At 30.8% G+C, this 20,031-nt stretch overlaps 1 protein-coding gene across 1 annotated transcript in view; it reads left to right on the plus strand.

The window, feature by feature from the left end:
- The window catches only part of LOC101890864 (proton-associated sugar transporter A), a 137,104-nt gene that overhangs the window by 94,058 nt on the left and 23,015 nt on the right, over positions 1-20,031 (plus strand). The window contains exon 5 of the mRNA XM_059126939.1: positions 7,165-7,592. Within this exon, the coding sequence (XP_058982922.1) occupies positions 7,165-7,592 (428 nt within the window). The remainder of the gene's footprint in view (positions 1-7,164; positions 7,593-20,031) is intronic.

The following is a 20,031-nucleotide window of genomic DNA, read 5'->3' on the forward strand; positions in this document are numbered from 1 at the left end:
ACTTCAAACACGACATCTCAAACAATTTCTGTGAGTATTGTACCGAAAATCGTCAAAATACCGAACATAGGAAGGTACTGATATATAGGGCCTATACGAAGACCTGGACCTGCATAGACAATTGTCTGTCACAGACTGTAGTTACGAACGCTACTCCGGTGAAAAATGTCGCTAAAATCATCAAAATACCGAATAGAGGGAGGTACCATTATATAGGGGCTATATGAAGACGTGGACCTGCACAGACAATTTTCAAATACCAAATTTGAATCAATTCCGGTGAATAATGTCGCTAAAATTATTAAAATACCGAATATCGGGTGGTACTGTTATATGGGGGCTATATGAAAACGTGGAATTAACGAACTTAACCTGCCTACTGGAAAAATATACATGTATGCAAAATTTTAGCCTTTTATGTCAATTCGTTCGAAAGATACCGTGATTACAACAGACAGACAGACGGACATATCTAAATCGACTTAGAATTTTACGCTGATCAAGATTACACAGACTTTGTTGGGTCTGACATGAGTATTTCGAGGAGTTACAAACGGAATGACAAAGTTAATATACCCTCCATAGTATGGTGGAGGGTATAAAAACTCATAAACCCTTATAAAACGGGTCCACAAAAATACTAGATCGTAGTGGCACACTCCCTCTAGGAGATCATGCATCACGTCAATACTATAATTTCTTGTTATATGAAAGCCTTTCAAAGTATTCCAGACAGATTTTTCTTTGAATCCAGTAACTCTAAAATCGATTTTTACTATGTCATTGTTATAATTTTCTGGATTTTCAACATTTCAATATTTTCAACGGCTGCAAATCTATTAATTCCCCGATGCTGTTTACAACAAGTTAAAAAGCAGCAAAATCCTTAAAAAAATCTGTTAAAATTTTAAAAATACGAAATATAGTTGTTATATTGGGGTCTATACGACGTACCGTTATATCGAAACTATAAGAAGACCTGGACTGCATAGACAATTTTCTGTCACAGGCTGTAGCATCCATTACGAACTTCAAATACCACATCTCAAACAATTTCGGTGGGTATTGTATCAAAAACCGTCATAGTACCGAATATAGAGGGGTACTGATATATGGGACCTATACGAAGACCTGGACCTGCATCCGCCAACTTTTTGAAAGCCAGCATGAGAACCAAGAGCATTATAAAGCACAAACTCGCCAAAATATATAAAATCGTATCTGCCTCATTGCAACAAGCTAAATAATCTTTCCATAATTCACTTTGGATGAAGTTATATGCTATCTCTTGATCACGTGTCTTTAAATTATTCATGTTAGATATAGCATTCGTCAAAAACTTGGTCTTATTAAACAGAATTGTAAAGAATGTATGCAATGGTAAGATTGCCATTGAAAAATCCAAAGTTTTTAATAAGATTTGTCCTCCTACGGATAAAACCTTTTGCAACCGAAATGAAACTTTTTGCAGCCGAAGTTAAACCTTTTGCAAATCAAATGAAAATTTTAGATTTATAGAAGGAAAAATTACAAAATTTTTTATTTTTAGTAGGTTTAAAATGAAATCAACTAATTATAACTAATGTATAGTTAAAGAGAAATTTTTATTGATCATTAATATCTATGTTTTTATAACATTATTTCTTAAATTTTCAGCTTCAGTTTTAAGGTATTTCCTCCAAAAGACCTGAATAAGACACCTTTTTATAACCTCCTCCATGGAAAGGAGGGTATATTAAATTTGTCATTCCATTTGTAATACCTATTTGATTTAATTATGTCCACCCGTCTGTCTATTGAAATCATGATATTGAGATTTGATGAAGAGCTTCGAAAATTGGCACAACATTGTATTGTGTCTATGATGTTTGGTATTGAATGCTTTATTATGTAAGATTAATAGTATACTTTAACTATAAAATATTGCAGTAAAGCTTAATTTCGCTTTTTAGTCCTGCCCATACCTATAAAGGCCAAAATTTGTTTAAATTCTATTTTTAGCATTAAGCATTTGGAATCTAATATTATGGAAATATTTTATATCAAATCAATAAAGAACCATTTGTTATTACAATAATTGAAAATTTAAGAAATAATATAAAAATGTAGATATTTATAATCAATAAAAATTCCTCTTTATCAAAATATTAGTTATAATTAATTGATCTAATTTTAAAACTACTAAAAATAAAAATCTTTTGTTATTTTTCATTCTATAAATTTAAAAGTTTCATTTGATTTGCAAATGGTTTCATTTCGGTTGCAAAAGGTTACATTTTCGCTGCAAAAAAATTCATTTCCACTGCAAAAGGTTTCATTTCCGCTGCAAAAAGTTTCATTTGAATTGCAAAAGGTTTCATTTAATCTGAAAATACTATATAGCATTTTCAGATTGAATGAAACCTTTTGCAATTCAAATGAAACTTTTTGCAGCGGGAATGAAACCTTTTGCAGTGGAATTGAAACCTTTTGCAGTGGAAATGAAACCTTTTGCAGTGGAAATGAAACCTTTTGCAGCGGGAATGAAACCTTTTGCAACCGAAATGAAACCTTTTGCAACCCAAATGAAACATTTTGCAAATCAAATGAAACTTTTAGATTTTTAGAAGGAAAAATAACAAAACATTTTTATTTTTAGTAGGTTTAAAATTAAATCAACTAATTACAACTAATATATAGTTAAAAAGGATTTTTTATTGATTATTAATATTTATGTTTTTATAAAATTTTTTCTTAAAGCTTCCATAAAACAAAAGTGTAGATGCAGGAAGATTGAAAAAAGTTTTTCAAGGTATTTTTTCAAAGGACCCGAATTAGGTATCTTTTTATAATCTCCTCCATGGAAAGGAGGATATATTAAATTTGTCATTCGCTTTGTAACACCTCTAAATATTCGTCGTAGACCCCATAAAGTATATACAATCATGATCATATTTGATTTAATGATTTCCACTTGTCTGTCTATTGAAATCACGACTGCTCTATCTCCATAATCAATAAAGCTGCGAAGCGGGAATCCTTTATTAAGTAAAATTAATAGTATACTATAACTATAAAAAATTGTGGTAAAGCTGTATTTCACATTTCAGTCCAGGCCATACCTATAAAGGCCAAAATTTGTTTAAATTTCTCTTTTTAGCGTTAAGCATTTGGAATTTAATAATATGGAACAATAAAGAACCATTTGTTATTACAATAATTGAAAATTTAAGAAATAATATAAATAAATGTAGATATTTATAATCAATAAAAAATCCTCTTTGTCAATATATTAGTTATATTATTATTAATTATTAATTGATTTAATTTAAAAACTACTAAAAATAAAAGTGTTTTGTTATTTTTCCTTCTATAAATTTAAAAGTTTCATTTGATTTGCAGAATGTTTCATTTCGGTTGCAAATGGTTTTATTTCGGTTGCAAAAGGTTTCATTTCCGCTGCAAAAGGTTTCATTTCCAATGCAAAAGGTTTCATTTCCACTGCAAAAGGTTTCAATTCCACTGCAAAAAGTTCATTTCCGCTGCAAAAAGTTTCATTTGAATTGCAAAAGGTTTCATTTAATCTGAAAATGCTATATTTGAACCTAATTCATGTTCGCAATATGTTATACATTGCGAAATGCTCTCTACGACTTCAATATTCGGATTTGAATAGGAAACGTTAACCTTAGCATGTTCAGATACTGTAGTGGGAATCGTAACATTGTGCTATACAGCTAAAGTTATACCCTCCACCATACCCAGACCCAACAAAGTATATTTATTCTAGATCAGCGTAATATTCTTAGTCGATTTAGCTACGTCCGTCTGTCTGTTGTAATCACGCTATCTCTCGAACGAATTAAGATAGAGGGCTTAAATTTTACACATATGTTTATTTTTCCAGTAGGCTGGTTAAGTTCGTAAATGGGCCATTTAGGTTCACGTTTTCATATAGCCCCATATAACGGTACCTCCCGATATTCGGTATTTTGATGATTTTAGCGACATTATTCACCGGAATTGTTTCAAATTTGGCATTTGAAGTTTGAAATGTATACAACCGCCTAAGACAGAAAATTGTCTGTGTAGGTCCACGTATTCGTATAGGCCCCATATATCAGTAGCTCCCTATAATCGGTATGTTGACGAGTTTAGGTACAATACCCACCGAAATTGTTTGGGATGTCGTATTTGAAGTTCGAATTGGATGCTATAGCCTGTGGCAGAAAATTGTCTATGCATGTCCAGGTCTTCGCACAGCTCCGATATAAAGGTACCTCCCTATATACGACATTTTGATGATTTTAGCTACATTATTCACCGTTTAATATGGTAATGACTTATAACAAACAATGCCTATGTAGGTCCACGTCGTATAGACCCAAAAATAACGGCTATATTCGGTATTTTTAAAAATTTAACAGAATTTTATAAAGATTTTATTTTTTGAATATTTCCAAATTCGTTCCAAATGGTGGATGGTATTCAAAGTTCGGTCCGGCCGAACATACTGCTTTTTAAATGAAATATGTATAATGAAATATGTAAATGAAATATGTATAAGCGATGATACCTTTGCTCACAATTAGCAAAACAACAGGAAAATGATGATATATTTCTATGGTGCCTTTTCAAATGTCAAATAAGACTTTCGACACCCATAAATATCTCCGTAGAACAAAAGCATTTCAATATATCCATTGTAAATAAACAAAACAAATATTAACATAAACTATGAAAAGTTAATTCAATATACGAACGTGTTTTCAATACAATTTAAGTTTTTTAATAGACTATTATGCACACTCTTTGTACAAATCGTTTGTTAAAGTACTTACAGATAGTATCTTAACATCCCACGCTATGTTTGAGTTAAAAATTATATGTTGTATGAAGGTATATGCAGACACGATGTAGGATAATTTATGTTCATAGCCATAAACGAATAAAACATGCTTCTACAGCAATCAGAGGATTTTCCATACCGTTTTCGTGGTATCGCCAACCAAATAAAGTTTTGGTTGAGTCTAGGTTTTTAATATTTTCATTATATTTCTGGTTTCATGATCAGCCTCTTGAATAGTCTATGTGAGAATAATAATAATAATAATTATAATACGCTATTAAATCATAAAACTTAACTCTTCTATTGATATATAACTTGCAGTAATATATATATGCTTCCTTGGATTAAATTTTACATTTCTTTCTGTAGCTTGGCAAAATATATGCTATTAACATCAAAGACTGTGCATGCTTTGAATCTAAATTAAAGTAGAACACATTTGGAAAATCGAGCGATTTTCTTGCATTTTCTCTGCTCTAGCGATAATGTTATATATTGCGATAATGGATAATATTGTTTCCATGTGTGTATGTTTCTGCATGATAGATATAAGATTTTGATATCTATTTTGAGCTAAATCAATAAAGAAGATAGAAGATATATTAAAACATAAACATAATATATATTAAAACAGTTAATAATTGTGATTCGTACCAATTTGTACGCGTCTCCAAAAAAAGAACTTTATATTTTCAAAATATTCAACAGTGCTAAAATTGTTACAACGGAGTTCATCTTGTCTCTGGCTATGAGTTTTTTTTTTTTCATATTTCTTTTACTGTTTCCCCAAAAATAAATCAAAACAATTCTTTCTTTATAAAAATAAAATTTTTAAATACATTTTCAATGTGTAAACAATTACTTGACAAATTGATATATATTATACTCATTCTTTTCTTTACTAACAGAAACAGCAATTCTGTTTATTTACCCCAAAGCGCTCTTCTATACATACATAGATTCGCAATTTTTGGCATAAAATTGTTTGGTGTTTTACATTATTTTAATTCTTGGTATTTTTAGCTAAAATATAAAATAGAACAGTGTTGGCATTTTTGTTTGGGAAAGAAAGTACACCTAAGTCTGTTTTTACACGGTAGATTGGTTCCAGAAGAAGCCGTGTAAAAAAAAAACCGTGTAAAAAAGACATTGATCTTATACAAAAATGGGTGATTTGTTCCTAATCTCTAAAACCTATTAAAATTAGTGAAAAACAAGAATTTTTATGTTTTTCTTTACCAAACACGTCTTATTGCATTAACAGTTCACAAAATATTAACACGTTTCAATTGCTCTGACCAGTAAATTTTATTGTATGCACATAGTGCTATTCACATTTGCTTTGACCAGTAAAAATTGTTTGTACGCGCTAAAGGGGAATTCACTTAAATCTTTAAGCTAGTGTTCGCAAACTATCGATACTATCGATGGTTTCAGACTTTTTTCTTTCATTAATACTTTTTTGTGATACGAACATACTTCGCAAAAATTAAATTTGACAAAAAAATTTAAGTACATAAAATTTCAAATCGTGCTAAATGGAATAAAATCGTGTAAATAAATTAAAAGTATTCAATTTTCAAACCGTGTTATATCAAAACCGTGTACAAAAAGACCGTGTAAAAACAGACATAGGTGTAATTTACTAGGGGGTAGGAGATGAAATACCATGGTTTCGGAAAGAACCAGCAATCCTCATCAGTTGCCTTGGTTAATGGCTGGGGATATTCTCCCCATGAGTTATAATTTTAATATAACAAAATCAATATGAATATGCCCAAAATAGAAGTCACTAACTAGATAGCACACCCAACCACTAGTTTTAAGAACGAAATGCTACAAATATCCACATCCACGCGTACTTTATATGTAGCAACGCGCTTGTCAATCACATATACTGAATGTAAATCAAGGACAATTAATAAAAAAATATTCCGTGAAGTGCAAATTTTGCCCTAAACTTCCTTTTTGGTAATATTCTTTGGTTTTCCTTAAAATAAGTATAAATTTTAGACATTTTCGAAATTTGCTCCAAAAAATTGTCAATGAAAAAAATTGAAATTTCCCATATATGGCTCATTATATTTAACTAACATCTGAATGATAAAAATTGGTACAAACACAGTTGAAATGAAACAAACACAGTTGAAGGATTGGTTTTTAATTTTCCATATTTTTTGTCGAGACACATTTACTGGCCTTAGCTATTGCTCAGTAATCACTTCCTTTAAAAATAACTTAAAGAGTTCGTAGCGTGCAGGGGATTTATTTGTTGATAATGCTATTACAACCATTGTATACCAAATACCTAATTACGACTTCTTTGTTTTCCTTAGTATAATGATGCTCCACAGCCATCAACAGAAGAGCAATTGGATTATTTTCCTGATATTGCAGTGCCAAATGAACAAAAAGAACAAACATTTCCCCTAGATGAATGCTCCCCTGCTCCACAGCCTGAAGCCGAACAAGCAGTTGAAACGTTGTCCCATTACTTACTTTCCATAGTTTATATGCCACACTCCATGCGCATGGTTTGTCTAACAAATCTGTTTTGTTGGATGGCACATGTCTGTTATTCCTTGTATTTTACGGATTTTGTGGGCGAAGCTGTGTTTAAAGGAGACCCAAAAGCTCTTGAAGGAACAAGATCTCAAATTTTATACGAGGAGGGCGTACGTTTTGGTTGCTGGGGAATGGCCATGTACTCCCTTTCGTGTGCCTGTTATTCTTTTGTAATTGAAAGATTAATACAGCGTTTTAAGTAAGTATTTATACATTTAGAAATAAGCAATTTATTAAATGCTTTATTATATAAACAATTAAACATAACAATAAGAATAAAATTTATATTTACACTTGCAACCTACTTCAGTAAAAACACCTAAACCGAGTTAAGTTCGACAAGGCCGAACTGTTAATAGCCTCGACCATAAGGTTAAGACACCCTTTAAAAACAGGCAGAATCCATTACAAAAGAATTTTAAACTATTCCCCTGAAAAATGTCGCTAATATCATCACAATATTAACTATCGGAAAGTACCAAAACATAGGGACTATATCAAAACGTGAACCTAAGCACTGATTTTTAAACAATTCATCATCATTGCACTGCAATTTTTAAGGCGCTATAGGAAAACGTGATCCTATACAGGCAGTGTTCTGCCGCAAAAGGCAGAACATATTATGAACTCTAAATACCGAATTTTAAACTATTCCGTTAGAAAACTTGACTTAAATCGTCAAAACGGAAAACGGGCCGAAAAATATTATGCCACAGAAGGTATATCCTTTATTTTTTATTTATCTTCTTCGGTATAAATCTTCTTAAGAATAATGAAAACGTTTGTGAAAAACGTCTGTAGAAATGCTATATCTTGCGACCTCTTTTGAAAAGAGAGACAGTTCTGATTGGAAAAGTATACAAATCCAAATTAACACGACGGTAGCTGTGTCTACACTCCTAAATGGACAAGCACAGATATATGGGGCTAAAATTAAATCGTGGACCTACATTTGTTCTACGACAAATCTCTAACCAATACGAAACCAAATTGCTAAATTGCAGCCCATTCGATTGGAAATTGGAACTACAAGCACCGAAGTAACAAATAACAATCGATAACTTTATATGGAGGACATAACAAAGGGTGGAAAATGCTTCTTAAAGCTTTAAAATACATACAATTTTTATGAACCGTTATATGGGGCCTATGCCTAACAGGGAACCAATATTAAACATATTTGCTTGAAAAGATTGATCAATACAGAATTGTGAGGCGTTGCCGATTATTACTTTTTTATACCCTCCACCACACTATGGAGGGTATATTAATTTTGTCATTCCATTTGTAACTCCTCGAAATACTCATGTCAGACAGGTCCACGTCTTCGTATAGCCCCCATATAAGGGTGCCTCCCTATATTCGGTATTTTGATGATTTTAGCGACATTATTCACCGGAATTGTTTTAAATTTAGTGATTAAAGTTCGTAATGAATACTACAGCCTAAGACAGAAAATTGTCGGTGAAGGTCCACGTCTTCGTATAGCCCACATATATCGGTACCTCCCAATATTCGGTATTTTTATGATTTTAGCAACATTATTTAACGGAATCTTTCCAAATTTGGTATATGAAGTTCGTATTAGATACTGCAGCATAAAACAGAAAATGTAACGGTGTCCCCCGATATTCGGTATTTTGATGATTTTAGGGACATTATTTACCGGAATTGTTTCCAAATTGGTATTTAAAGTTCGGAATGGATACTACGGCCTAAGACAGAAAATGATCCATGTAGGTATAGCTCCCATATAACGGTACCCCTCCCGATATTCGGTATTTTGACGATTTTAGCGACATTATTTACCGGAACTATTTGGTATTTGAATTTCGTAATGAACACTACAGCATATAACTGAAAATTGTCAGTGCAGGTCCGCGTCTGCGAATATCCCCCATATAACAGTACCCCCCGATATTCGGTATTTTAATTATTTTATGGACATTATTTTCCCGAATTGTTTCACATTGAGACAAAAAGTTTCAAAACTCGCATGTGATGCTCGTAATGGCCCATGCCAGAAAATTGTCTGTGCCGGTCCACGTCTTCGTACAACCCCCCTATATTCGGTATTTTTAAGATTTTAACAGAATTTGTAACGGATTTTATTTTTTTGAAAATTGTCAAATTTGTACCAAATGGTGGAGGGTATTAAAAGTTGGGCTCGGCCGAACTTATTGTTTTTTACTTGTTTCAACATCAATATTTCTAAGAATAATGTAAACGTCTTTGCAAAATTCCAAAGATATATCTTAAATATACAGATATTCATGGTAATTGGAACAGTCTATCATCAAGAATACATGTCACAAATTGATGACAAATAAGAGAAGTTATGTTTGGCTGCTCCGAGATCTTTTAATCCTTAATGTTGAGTTGGACAGCTACATGGATTTTATATTCAAAAGTAGACCTACTACATTTGTATGAGAAACTTATATCCAATCATGGTACAATGAAGTCAAGGTAGGGCAGATCAGTCTTTTGACTGCAGTAGGTCAAGTTCGAAGATGGACTATATCGGTCCTCGATATCTTATACCCTTGAGAAAATAAATATACATAAAAATACAGCAGGGCTATGCCAAAAACTAAAAGAGTCTGATTGTTTTCGAATAAATTTTCCCCCCACTGTAAAAAAAAACTTGCTCTAACTTATTCGAACATAACTGAAAAATAAAGTTTGCTCGTTTTGTTTTTTCCACTCCCAGGAGTGCTTCTGTTCGACTTCGAGCGAGTTGCGCTTTGTTTTGGAATAGAAAAACTTTTACCTTGTTACCTTCTACACTGAAAGAAAAATGTTTCGTTGTATCAATGAACCGGTTTCGTTAATTTTTTTCTTTGATGCAATGAAAAGCTACATTAATATTTCTTAGACCAAACAGTTGATAAATGGAAAATTATATCAATTGGACAAAAAAGGCGATCTGCATTTTGTTTATAAAAATAGATGGGCAGACGGTCAGACTTGCTAACATGCATAAACCGACTCAGAACGTGATTTTATAAAGAACATCAAAAAAGTAAGGTTTATCTCGCCTGTTACCAACAAATGCATAACGACAAATTTCACTGAATCAAGGAAGAATTTTCATTATATTAATGAACAATTTAGTTAATTTTACATTAATGAAACTCAATGCAACTTTTTTCATTTATTCAATGAACCTCTACGTTGGTTCAAAATCAATAACAAATTTCCTTGACGGAACGTAGAATTTCATTTATGGTATGAAGCTTTTTCTTTCTGTGTATACACAAAAAGATCAACAAACGTAATTATTAATAAATCGGCTGCAAAGTATAATCTTTGAAATATTCCAAATACACAGATATATATGTGTATACACAAAAAGATCAACAAACGTAATTATTAATAAATCGGCTGCAAAGTATAATCTTTGAAATATTCCAAATACACAAAAAGAAAAAGGAAATTTGTTATTGATTTTGAACCAACGTAGAGGTTCATTGAATAAATGAAAAAAGTTGCATTGAGTTTCATTAATGTAATAAGGTAGAGCAAGTTTTTTTTTACAGTGGGGGGAAAATTTATTCGAAAACAATCAGACTCTGCTAGTCTTTGGCATAGCACTGCTGTATTTTTAAAAAAATTAGCGAAACCGGTTCATTGATACAACGAAGCATTTTTCTTTCAGTGTAGAAGGTAACAAGGTAAAAGTTTTTCTATTCCAAAAAAGCGCAACTCGCTCGAAATCGAACAGAAGCACTCCTGGGAGTGGAAAAAACAAAACGAGCAAACTTTATTTTTCAGTTATGTTCGAATAAGGTAGAGCAAGTTTTTTTTTTTACAATGGGGGGAAAATTTATTCGAATACAATCAGACTCTGCTCTTGCGGAGCACTCTTTTAGTGTTTTGGCATAGCCCTGCTGTATTTTTATGTATATTTATTTTCTCATGGGTATAAGATATCGAGGACCGATATAGTCCATCTTCGAACTTGACCTACTGCAGTCAAAAGACTGATCTGCCCTACCTTGACTTCATTGTACCATGATTGGATATAAGTTTCTCATACAAATGTAGTAGGTCCACTTTTGAATATAAAATCGATGAAGCTGTCCAACTCAACATTAAGGATTAAAAGTTCTCCGAGCAGCCAAACATAACTTCTCTTATTTGTCATCAATTTGTTACACTATCATACTTTAATCGGGAACCTTATGAAGCATGTGGTACCCTTATATGGGGAATATACCAAAATAAGAACCTGAATGGCCCATTTTCAACTAGGGAATTGTGAGTATAAAGTCTGAAATATTTCCATTGAAGAATATGAATACCGAACACCGGGAGGTACCGTTAAATGGGGCTATATGGAAACTTAACCTATATAAACTGTAAATACAGAATTTAAAACATATAAAAAAACGGGATCTGCATAACGTCACCAGAAATACCCAAAGGCGTAACACACATGTAGAGTTTACTATGAAAAAAAAAAGGGAAGAGTCCTCATAAATCCCATGTGTGCCAAAAAAAAGTTATTCGCTGCCGAAGGCCCAGAAAATTACCTCAATACTATTTTTGGAATTGTAATTATATATATATATATATATATATATATATATATATATATATATATATATATATATATATATATATATATATATATATATATATATATATATATATATATAAAATGGGTGGCTGATAAACTGACGACGCCTACTTTTTAATCTTAATTAATTTTAATTTTTACTCTGAAATATATATATATATATATATATATGTATATATATGAAAAAAAAGGGAAGAGTCCTCATAAATCCCATGAGTGCCAAATATATATATATATATGCCAATATATATATATATATATATATATATATATATATATATATATATATATATATAAAATGGGTGGCTGATAAACTGACGACGCCTACTTTTTAATGTATATGAAAAAAAAGGGAAGAGTCCTCATAAATCCCATGAGTGCCAAAAAAAGTTATTCGCTGCCGAAGGCCCAGAAAATTACCTCAATACTATTTTTGGAATTGTAATTATATATATATATATATATATATATATATATATATATATATATATATATATATATATATATATATATATATATATATATATATATATATATATATATGTATATATATATATATATATATATATATATATATATATATATAAAATGGGTGGCTGATAAACTGACGACGCCTACTTTTTAATCTATATCTATAAAAGAGGAAAATGTTTGTTTGTAATTAATGGACTCGAAAACCGCTGATCTGATTTTCATGAAAATTTCCACGTATACTAGAACATCGCCTGAAAGTAACATATTCTACAACAATTTTTTAAATTCCACTTTGAACTGGTATCCATAACTTCAAATACCAAATTTGGAATTCGAATAATGTCCCTAAAATCAACAAAATACCGAATTTGGAATTTGAATAATGTCGCTAAAAAAAATGTTCTTTATAAAATCACGTTCTGAGTCGGTTTATGCATGTTAGCAAGTCTGACCGTCTGCCCATCTATTTTTATAAACAAAATGCAGATCGCTTTTTTTGTCCAATTGATATAATTTTCCATTTATCAACTGTTTGGTCTAAGAAATATTAATGTAGCTTTTCATTGCATCAAAGAAAAAAATTAACGAAACCGGTTCATTGATACAACGAAACATTTTTCTTTCAGTGTAGAAGGTAACAAGGTAAAAGTTTTTCTATTCCAAAACAAAGCGCAACTCGCTCGAAGTCGAACAGAAGCACTCCTGGGAGTGGAAAAAACAAAACGAGCAAACATTATTTTTCAGTTATGTTCGAATAAGGTAGAGCAAGTTTTTTTTTACAGTGGGGGGAAAATTTATTCGAAAACAATCAGACTCTGCTAGTCTTTGGCATAGCACTGCTGTATTTTTAAAAAAATTAGCGAAACCGGTTCATTGATACAACGAAGCATTTTTCTTTCAGTGTAGAAGGTAACAAGGTAAAAGTTTTTCTATTCCAAAAAAGCGCAACTCGCTCGAAATCGAACAGAAGCACTCCTGGGAGTGGAAAAAACAAAACGAGCAAACTTTATTTTTCAGTTATGTTCGAATAAGGTAGAGCAAGTTTTTTTTTTACAATGGGGGGAAAATTTATTCGAATACAATCAGACTCTGCTCTTGCGGAGCACTCTTTTAGTGTTTTGGCATAGCCCTGCTGTATTTTTATGTATATTTATTTTCTCATGGGTATAAGATATCGAGGACCGATATAGTCCATCTTCGAACTTGACCTACTGCAGTCAAAAGACTGATCTGCCCTACCTTGACTTCATTGTACCATGATTGGATATAAGTTTCTCATACAAATGTAGTAGGTCCACTTTTGAATATAAAATCGATGAAGCTGTCCAACTCAACATTAAGGATTAAAAGATCTCGGAGCAGCCAAACATAACTTCTCTTATTTGTCATCAATTTGTTACACTATCATACTTTAATTGGGAACCTTATGAAGCATGTGGTACCCTTATATGGGGAATATACCAAAATAAGAACCTGAATGGCCCATTTTCAACTAGGGAATTGTGAGTATAAAGTCTGAAATATTTCCATTGAAGAATATAAATACCGAACACCGGGAGGTACCGTTAAATGGGGCTATATGGAAACTTAACCTATATAAACTGTAAATACAGAATTTAAAACATATAAAAAAACGGGATCTGCATAACGTCACCAGAAATACCCAAAGGCGTAACACACATGTAGAGTTTACTATGAAAAAAAAAGGGAAGAGTCCTCATAAATCTCATGTGTGCCAAAAAAAAGTTATTCGCTGCCGAAGGCCCAGAAAATTACCTCAATACTATTTTTGGAATTGTAATTATATATATATATATATATATATATATATATATATATATATATATATATATATATATATATATATATATATATATATATATATATATAAAATGGGTGGCTGATAAACTGACGACGCCTACTTTTTAATCTTAATTAATTTTAATTTTTACTCTGAAATATATATATATATATATATATATATATATATATATATATATATATATATATATATATATATATATATATATATGTATATATATGAAAAAAAGGGAAGAGTCCTCATAAATCCCATGAGTGCCAAATATATATATATATATATGCCAATATATATATATATATATATATATATATATATATATATATATATATATATATATATATATATATATATATATATATATATATATAAAATGGGTGGCTGATAAACTGACGACGCCTACTTTTTAATGTATATGAAAAAAAAAGGGAAGAGTCCTCATAATCCCATGAGTGCCAAAAAAAGTTATTCGCTGCCGAAGGCCCAGAAAATTACCTCAATACTATTTTTGGAATTGTAATTATATATATATATATATATATATATATATATATATATATATATATATATATATATATATATATATATATATGTATATATATATATATATATATATATATATATATATATATATATATATATATATATATAAAATGGGTGGCTGATAAACTGACGACGCCTACTTTTTAATCTATATCTATAAAAGAGGAAAATGTTTGTTTGTAATTAATGGACTCGAAAACCGCTGATCTGATTTTCATGAAAATTTCCACGTATACTAGAACATCGCCTGAAAGTAACATATTCTACAACAATTTTTTAAATTCCACTTTGAACTGGTATCCATTACGAACTTCAAATACCAAATTTGGAATTCGAATAATGTCCCTAAAATCAACAAAATACCGAATTTGGAATTTGAATAATGTCGCTAAAAAAAATGTTCTTTATAAAATCACGTTCTGAGTCGGTTTATGCATGTTAGCAAGTCTGACCGTCTGCCCATCTATTTTTATAAACAAAATGCAGATCGCTTTTTTTGTCCAATTGATATAATTTTCCATTTATCAACTGTTTGGTCTAAGAAATATTAATGTAGCTTTTCATTGCATCAAAGAAAAAATTAACGAAACCGGTTCATTGATACAACGAAACATTTTTCTTTCAGTGTAGAAGGTAACAAGGTAAAAGTTTTTCTATTCCAAAACAAAGCGCAACTCGCTCGAAGTCGAACAGAAGCACTCCTGGGAGTGGAAAAAACAAAACGAGCAAACATTATTTTTCAGTTATGTTCGAATAAGGTAGAGCAAGTTTTTTTTTACAGTGGGGGGAAAATTTATTCGAAAACAATCAGACTCTGCTAGTCTTTGGCATAGCACTGCTGTATTTTTAAAAAAATTAGCGAAACCGGTTCATTGATACAACGAAGCATTTTTCTTTCAGTGTAGAAGGTAACAAGGTAAAAGTTTTTCTATTCCAAAAAAGCGCAACTCGCTCGAAATCGAACAGAAGCACTCCTGGGAGTGGAAAAAACAAAACGAGCAAACTTTATTTTTCAGTTATGTTCGAATAAGGTAGAGCAAGTTTTTTTTTTACAATGGGGGGAAAATTTATTCGAATACAATCAGACTCTGCTCTTGCGGAGCACTCTTTTAGTGTTTTGGCATAGCCCTGCTGTATTTTTATGTATATTTATTTTCTCATGGGTATAAGATATCGAGGACCGATATAGTCCATCTTCGAACTTGACCTACTGCAGTCAAAAGACTGATCTGCCCTACCTTGACTTCATTGTACCATGATTGGATATAAGTTTCTCATACAAATGTAGTAGGTCCACTTTTGAATATAAAATCGATGAAGCTGTCCAACTCAACATTAAGGATTAAAAGATCTCGGAGCAGCCAAACATAACTTCTCTTATTTGTCATCAATTTGTTACACTATCATACTTTAATTGGGAACCTTATGAAGCATGTGGTACCCTTATATGGGGAATATACCAAAATAAGAACCTGAATGGCCCATTTTCAACTAGGGAATTGTGAGTATAAAGTCTGAAATATTTCCATTGAAGAATATGAATACCGAACACCGGGAGGTACCGTTAAATGGGGCTATATGGAAACTTAACCTATATAAACTGTAAATACAGAATTTAAAACATATAAAAAAACGGGATCTGCATAACGTCACCAGAAATACCCAAAGGCGTAACACACATGTAGAGTTTACTATGAAAAAAAAAGGGAAGAGTCCTCATAAATCTCATGTGTGCCAAAAAAAAGTTATTCGCTGCCGAAGGCCCAGAAAATTACCTCAATACTATTTTTGGAATTGTAATTATATATATATATATATATATGTATATATATATATATATATATATATATATATATATATATATATATATATATATATATATATATATATATATATATATATGTATATGAAAAAAAGGAAGAGTCCTCATAAATCCCATGAGTGCCAAAAAAAGTTATTCGCTGCCGAAGGCCCAGAAAATTTCCTCAATACTATTTTTGGAATTGTAATTATATATATATATATATATATATATATATATATATATATATATATATATATATATATATATATATATATATATATATATATATATATATATATATATATATATAATTCCAAAAATAGTATTGAGGAAATTTTCTGGGCGAATAACTTTTTTTGGCACTCATGGGATTTATGAGGACTCTATATATAAATATATATATATATATATATATATATATATATATATATATATATATATATATATATATATATATATATATATATATATATATATATATATATATATATATATATATATATATAAAATGGGTGGCTGATAAACTGACGACGCCTACTTTTTAATCTATATCTATAAAAGAGGAAAATGTTTGTTTGTAATTAATGGACTCGAAAACCGCTGATCTGATTTTCATGAAAATTTCCACGTATACTAGAACATCGCCTGAAAGTAACATATTCTATAACAATTTTTTAAATTCCACTTTGAACTGGATATATGGCATCAGAATCGGAGGTACCTTCAAAAAAATTAGATTTTGTATGCACATACGTATTGATCGATTACAGATACAATCTCCAAATTTGGAATGCGTAACGGAATTCGGATCAAAAATCATTTTGCCAAATTATATTGAAATCGGTTCAGATTTAGATATAGTTCCCATATATATTTTCGGTCGATTTCATTTTTGATGCATTAAACACGCTATGTATCACTAATTTCAATGAAATTTGGAATGTGTAATGGAATTTGTCTAAAAAATTTGTTTACCAAATTATATTGAAATCGGTTCAGATTTGGATATAGCTCCTATATATTTTTTCGGCCGATTTCATGTATTTGATGCATTAAACATGCTATGTATCTCCTATTTCAATGAAATTTGGAATGTGTAACGGAATTTAAAACAAATATACATTTGACAAATTATATTTAAATCGGTTCAGATTTGGATAGCTCTTATTTGATGCACCAAACACGATACGTATGTCCGATTCCAACGAAATTTTGAATGTGTGACGGGATTTGATCAGAAAATAAATTTTGTCAAATTATATTGAAATCGGTTCAGATTTGGACATAGCTCCCATATATATTTTCGGCCGATTTCGTTTATTTGATGCACCAAACACGATGCGTATGTCCGAATCCAATGAAATTTGTCATGAGTGACTAATTTGGTACAAAAATTGGTGGATTTTGTCTATTATAGGGGAAATCTGTTCAGAAAACGTGCCAACTGTTTATTTTGCAGGTGCCTGCTAAAGTATATATTGAGCTTGGTAACAATTAGGAAGAAGATCTTCAACTTTTGTGCAAACAAAATTTTCGCAGAACTTACCGTTTTCGGCATAATTGGGGACCTTTGATTCCCAATAATTGCTTTGTATATATGGAATTATGGGTATTATCGAACTCCCTAACAAAATTCAGATTTGTGGAAAGATTTGCGATTTCACGTCTATTAAGACTTGAATATAGTACTGATCAATCAATGCCTCGTATCGATATACATTAGTTTTAATTTCGTTTGCTTTTGGTCAACATGCCTACGTTTGCCTATTTTCAAAAGTTTTAATTAAAACAAGGAACGAATTTGGAAATTCTCAAAAACAATAAAATCTGTTTAAAATTCTGTTAAAATCTTCAAAATACCGAATGTAGCTGTTATATTAGGGTCTATACGACGAAATGGACCTGCATAGGTAACATTTTTCATAAGCAATTATAATATTTAAATGCGTAACTTAAAAAATCGGTAACAATGTAGCTAAAATCATCAAAATACCGAATATCCGGAGGTACCGTTATATGGGGGCTATACGAAGGCGTGGACCGGCAGAACAATTTTCTGTCTTATGCTGTAGTATCCATTACGAACTTCAAATACCAAATTTGGAATTCGAATAATGTCGCTAAAATCAACAAAATACCGAATTTGGAATTTGAATAATCTCGCTAAAATCATCAAAATACCGAATATCGGGAGGTACCATTATATAGGGGCTATACCAAAACGTGGACCTACATGGCCCATTTTCACTACCAAAAGTATTGCAGACATAACATATATTTAAGTAAAATTTTATCAATCTACTTCAATTCGTTCGGAAGCTAGAGTAATTTCCACAGACGGACGGACATCGCTCTCCTGTCCGAAAAGGATAATATCAAAAAAAAAAACGCGTAAAAATGTGATATATTAACATTTTCATTTTGACTTTTGAAATGTACAATAGTAATGTTTTATTTTGCATGATTTTTTCCATTTTGACTTACTTTTTTCTAATATACATTTGTAGTGTTTTTTATATTTTATTTTTGAATTCGAATATTATACCAATTTTTTAAATTGACTTGATTTCTTGCGAACTGAAATTGATGGCGCGTTACATGGAAGTGCAGTACGGAATTATGTGGTGACGGAACGGAATAGCTGATATCGAAATAATTTAACGCGGTCACACCAAAGTTAAAAGATAATTACTTTTTCAAAATCGCTAAAAAATCACGAAAAAGAGATATAGCATTTTCAGATTAAATGAAACCTATTGCAATTCAAATGAAACTTTTTGCAGCGGAAATGAAACCTTTTTCAGTGGAATTGAAACCTTTTGCAGTGGAAATGAAACATTTTGCAACCGAAATGAAACTTTTTGCAAATCAAATGAAGCTTTTAGATTTTTAGAAGGAAAAATAACAAAACATTTTTATTTTTAGTAGGTTTAAAATTAAATCAACTAATTATAATAATATATAGTTAGAGGTATTCTTATTGATTATTAATATCTATGTTTTTATAAAATTACTAGCTGACCCTGTCCGCGTTGCCGGCCCGTAGTTTTAGTCTATTATGCATATTTGTCAAAGCATAATTATTCAAAGATATGACTGTTATAAGTGTTCATGTACTGGTCGATTAATTTTTAGTTTTTAGTCAAATAAGCAGTAATTTGGAATTTACTGTATTTTGTACACCTCATAATTGAGGGCTGAATGATTTAAGAATAGCCAAAGTTAATTACTTTTTTAAACCCATTAACACCTCAGATTGTGCATTAGAGTTCTCATAAGTCCGCCAAAAGGTGGACTTGATGGGGTACTATTACATGGAGAAAATTCTAAAATTTGTAGATATGTTGAAATTTTTGTGTACGATTTTCACCCCCCAAATACACATTTTTAGCCAAATCCTTTGAAATAAAGTA

This window comes from Musca domestica, unplaced genomic scaffold, assembly GCF_030504385.1.
Source record: "Musca domestica strain aabys unplaced genomic scaffold, Musca_domestica.polishedcontigs.V.1.1 4, whole genome shotgun sequence".
Taxonomy (NCBI): domain Eukaryota; kingdom Metazoa; phylum Arthropoda; class Insecta; order Diptera; family Muscidae; genus Musca; species Musca domestica.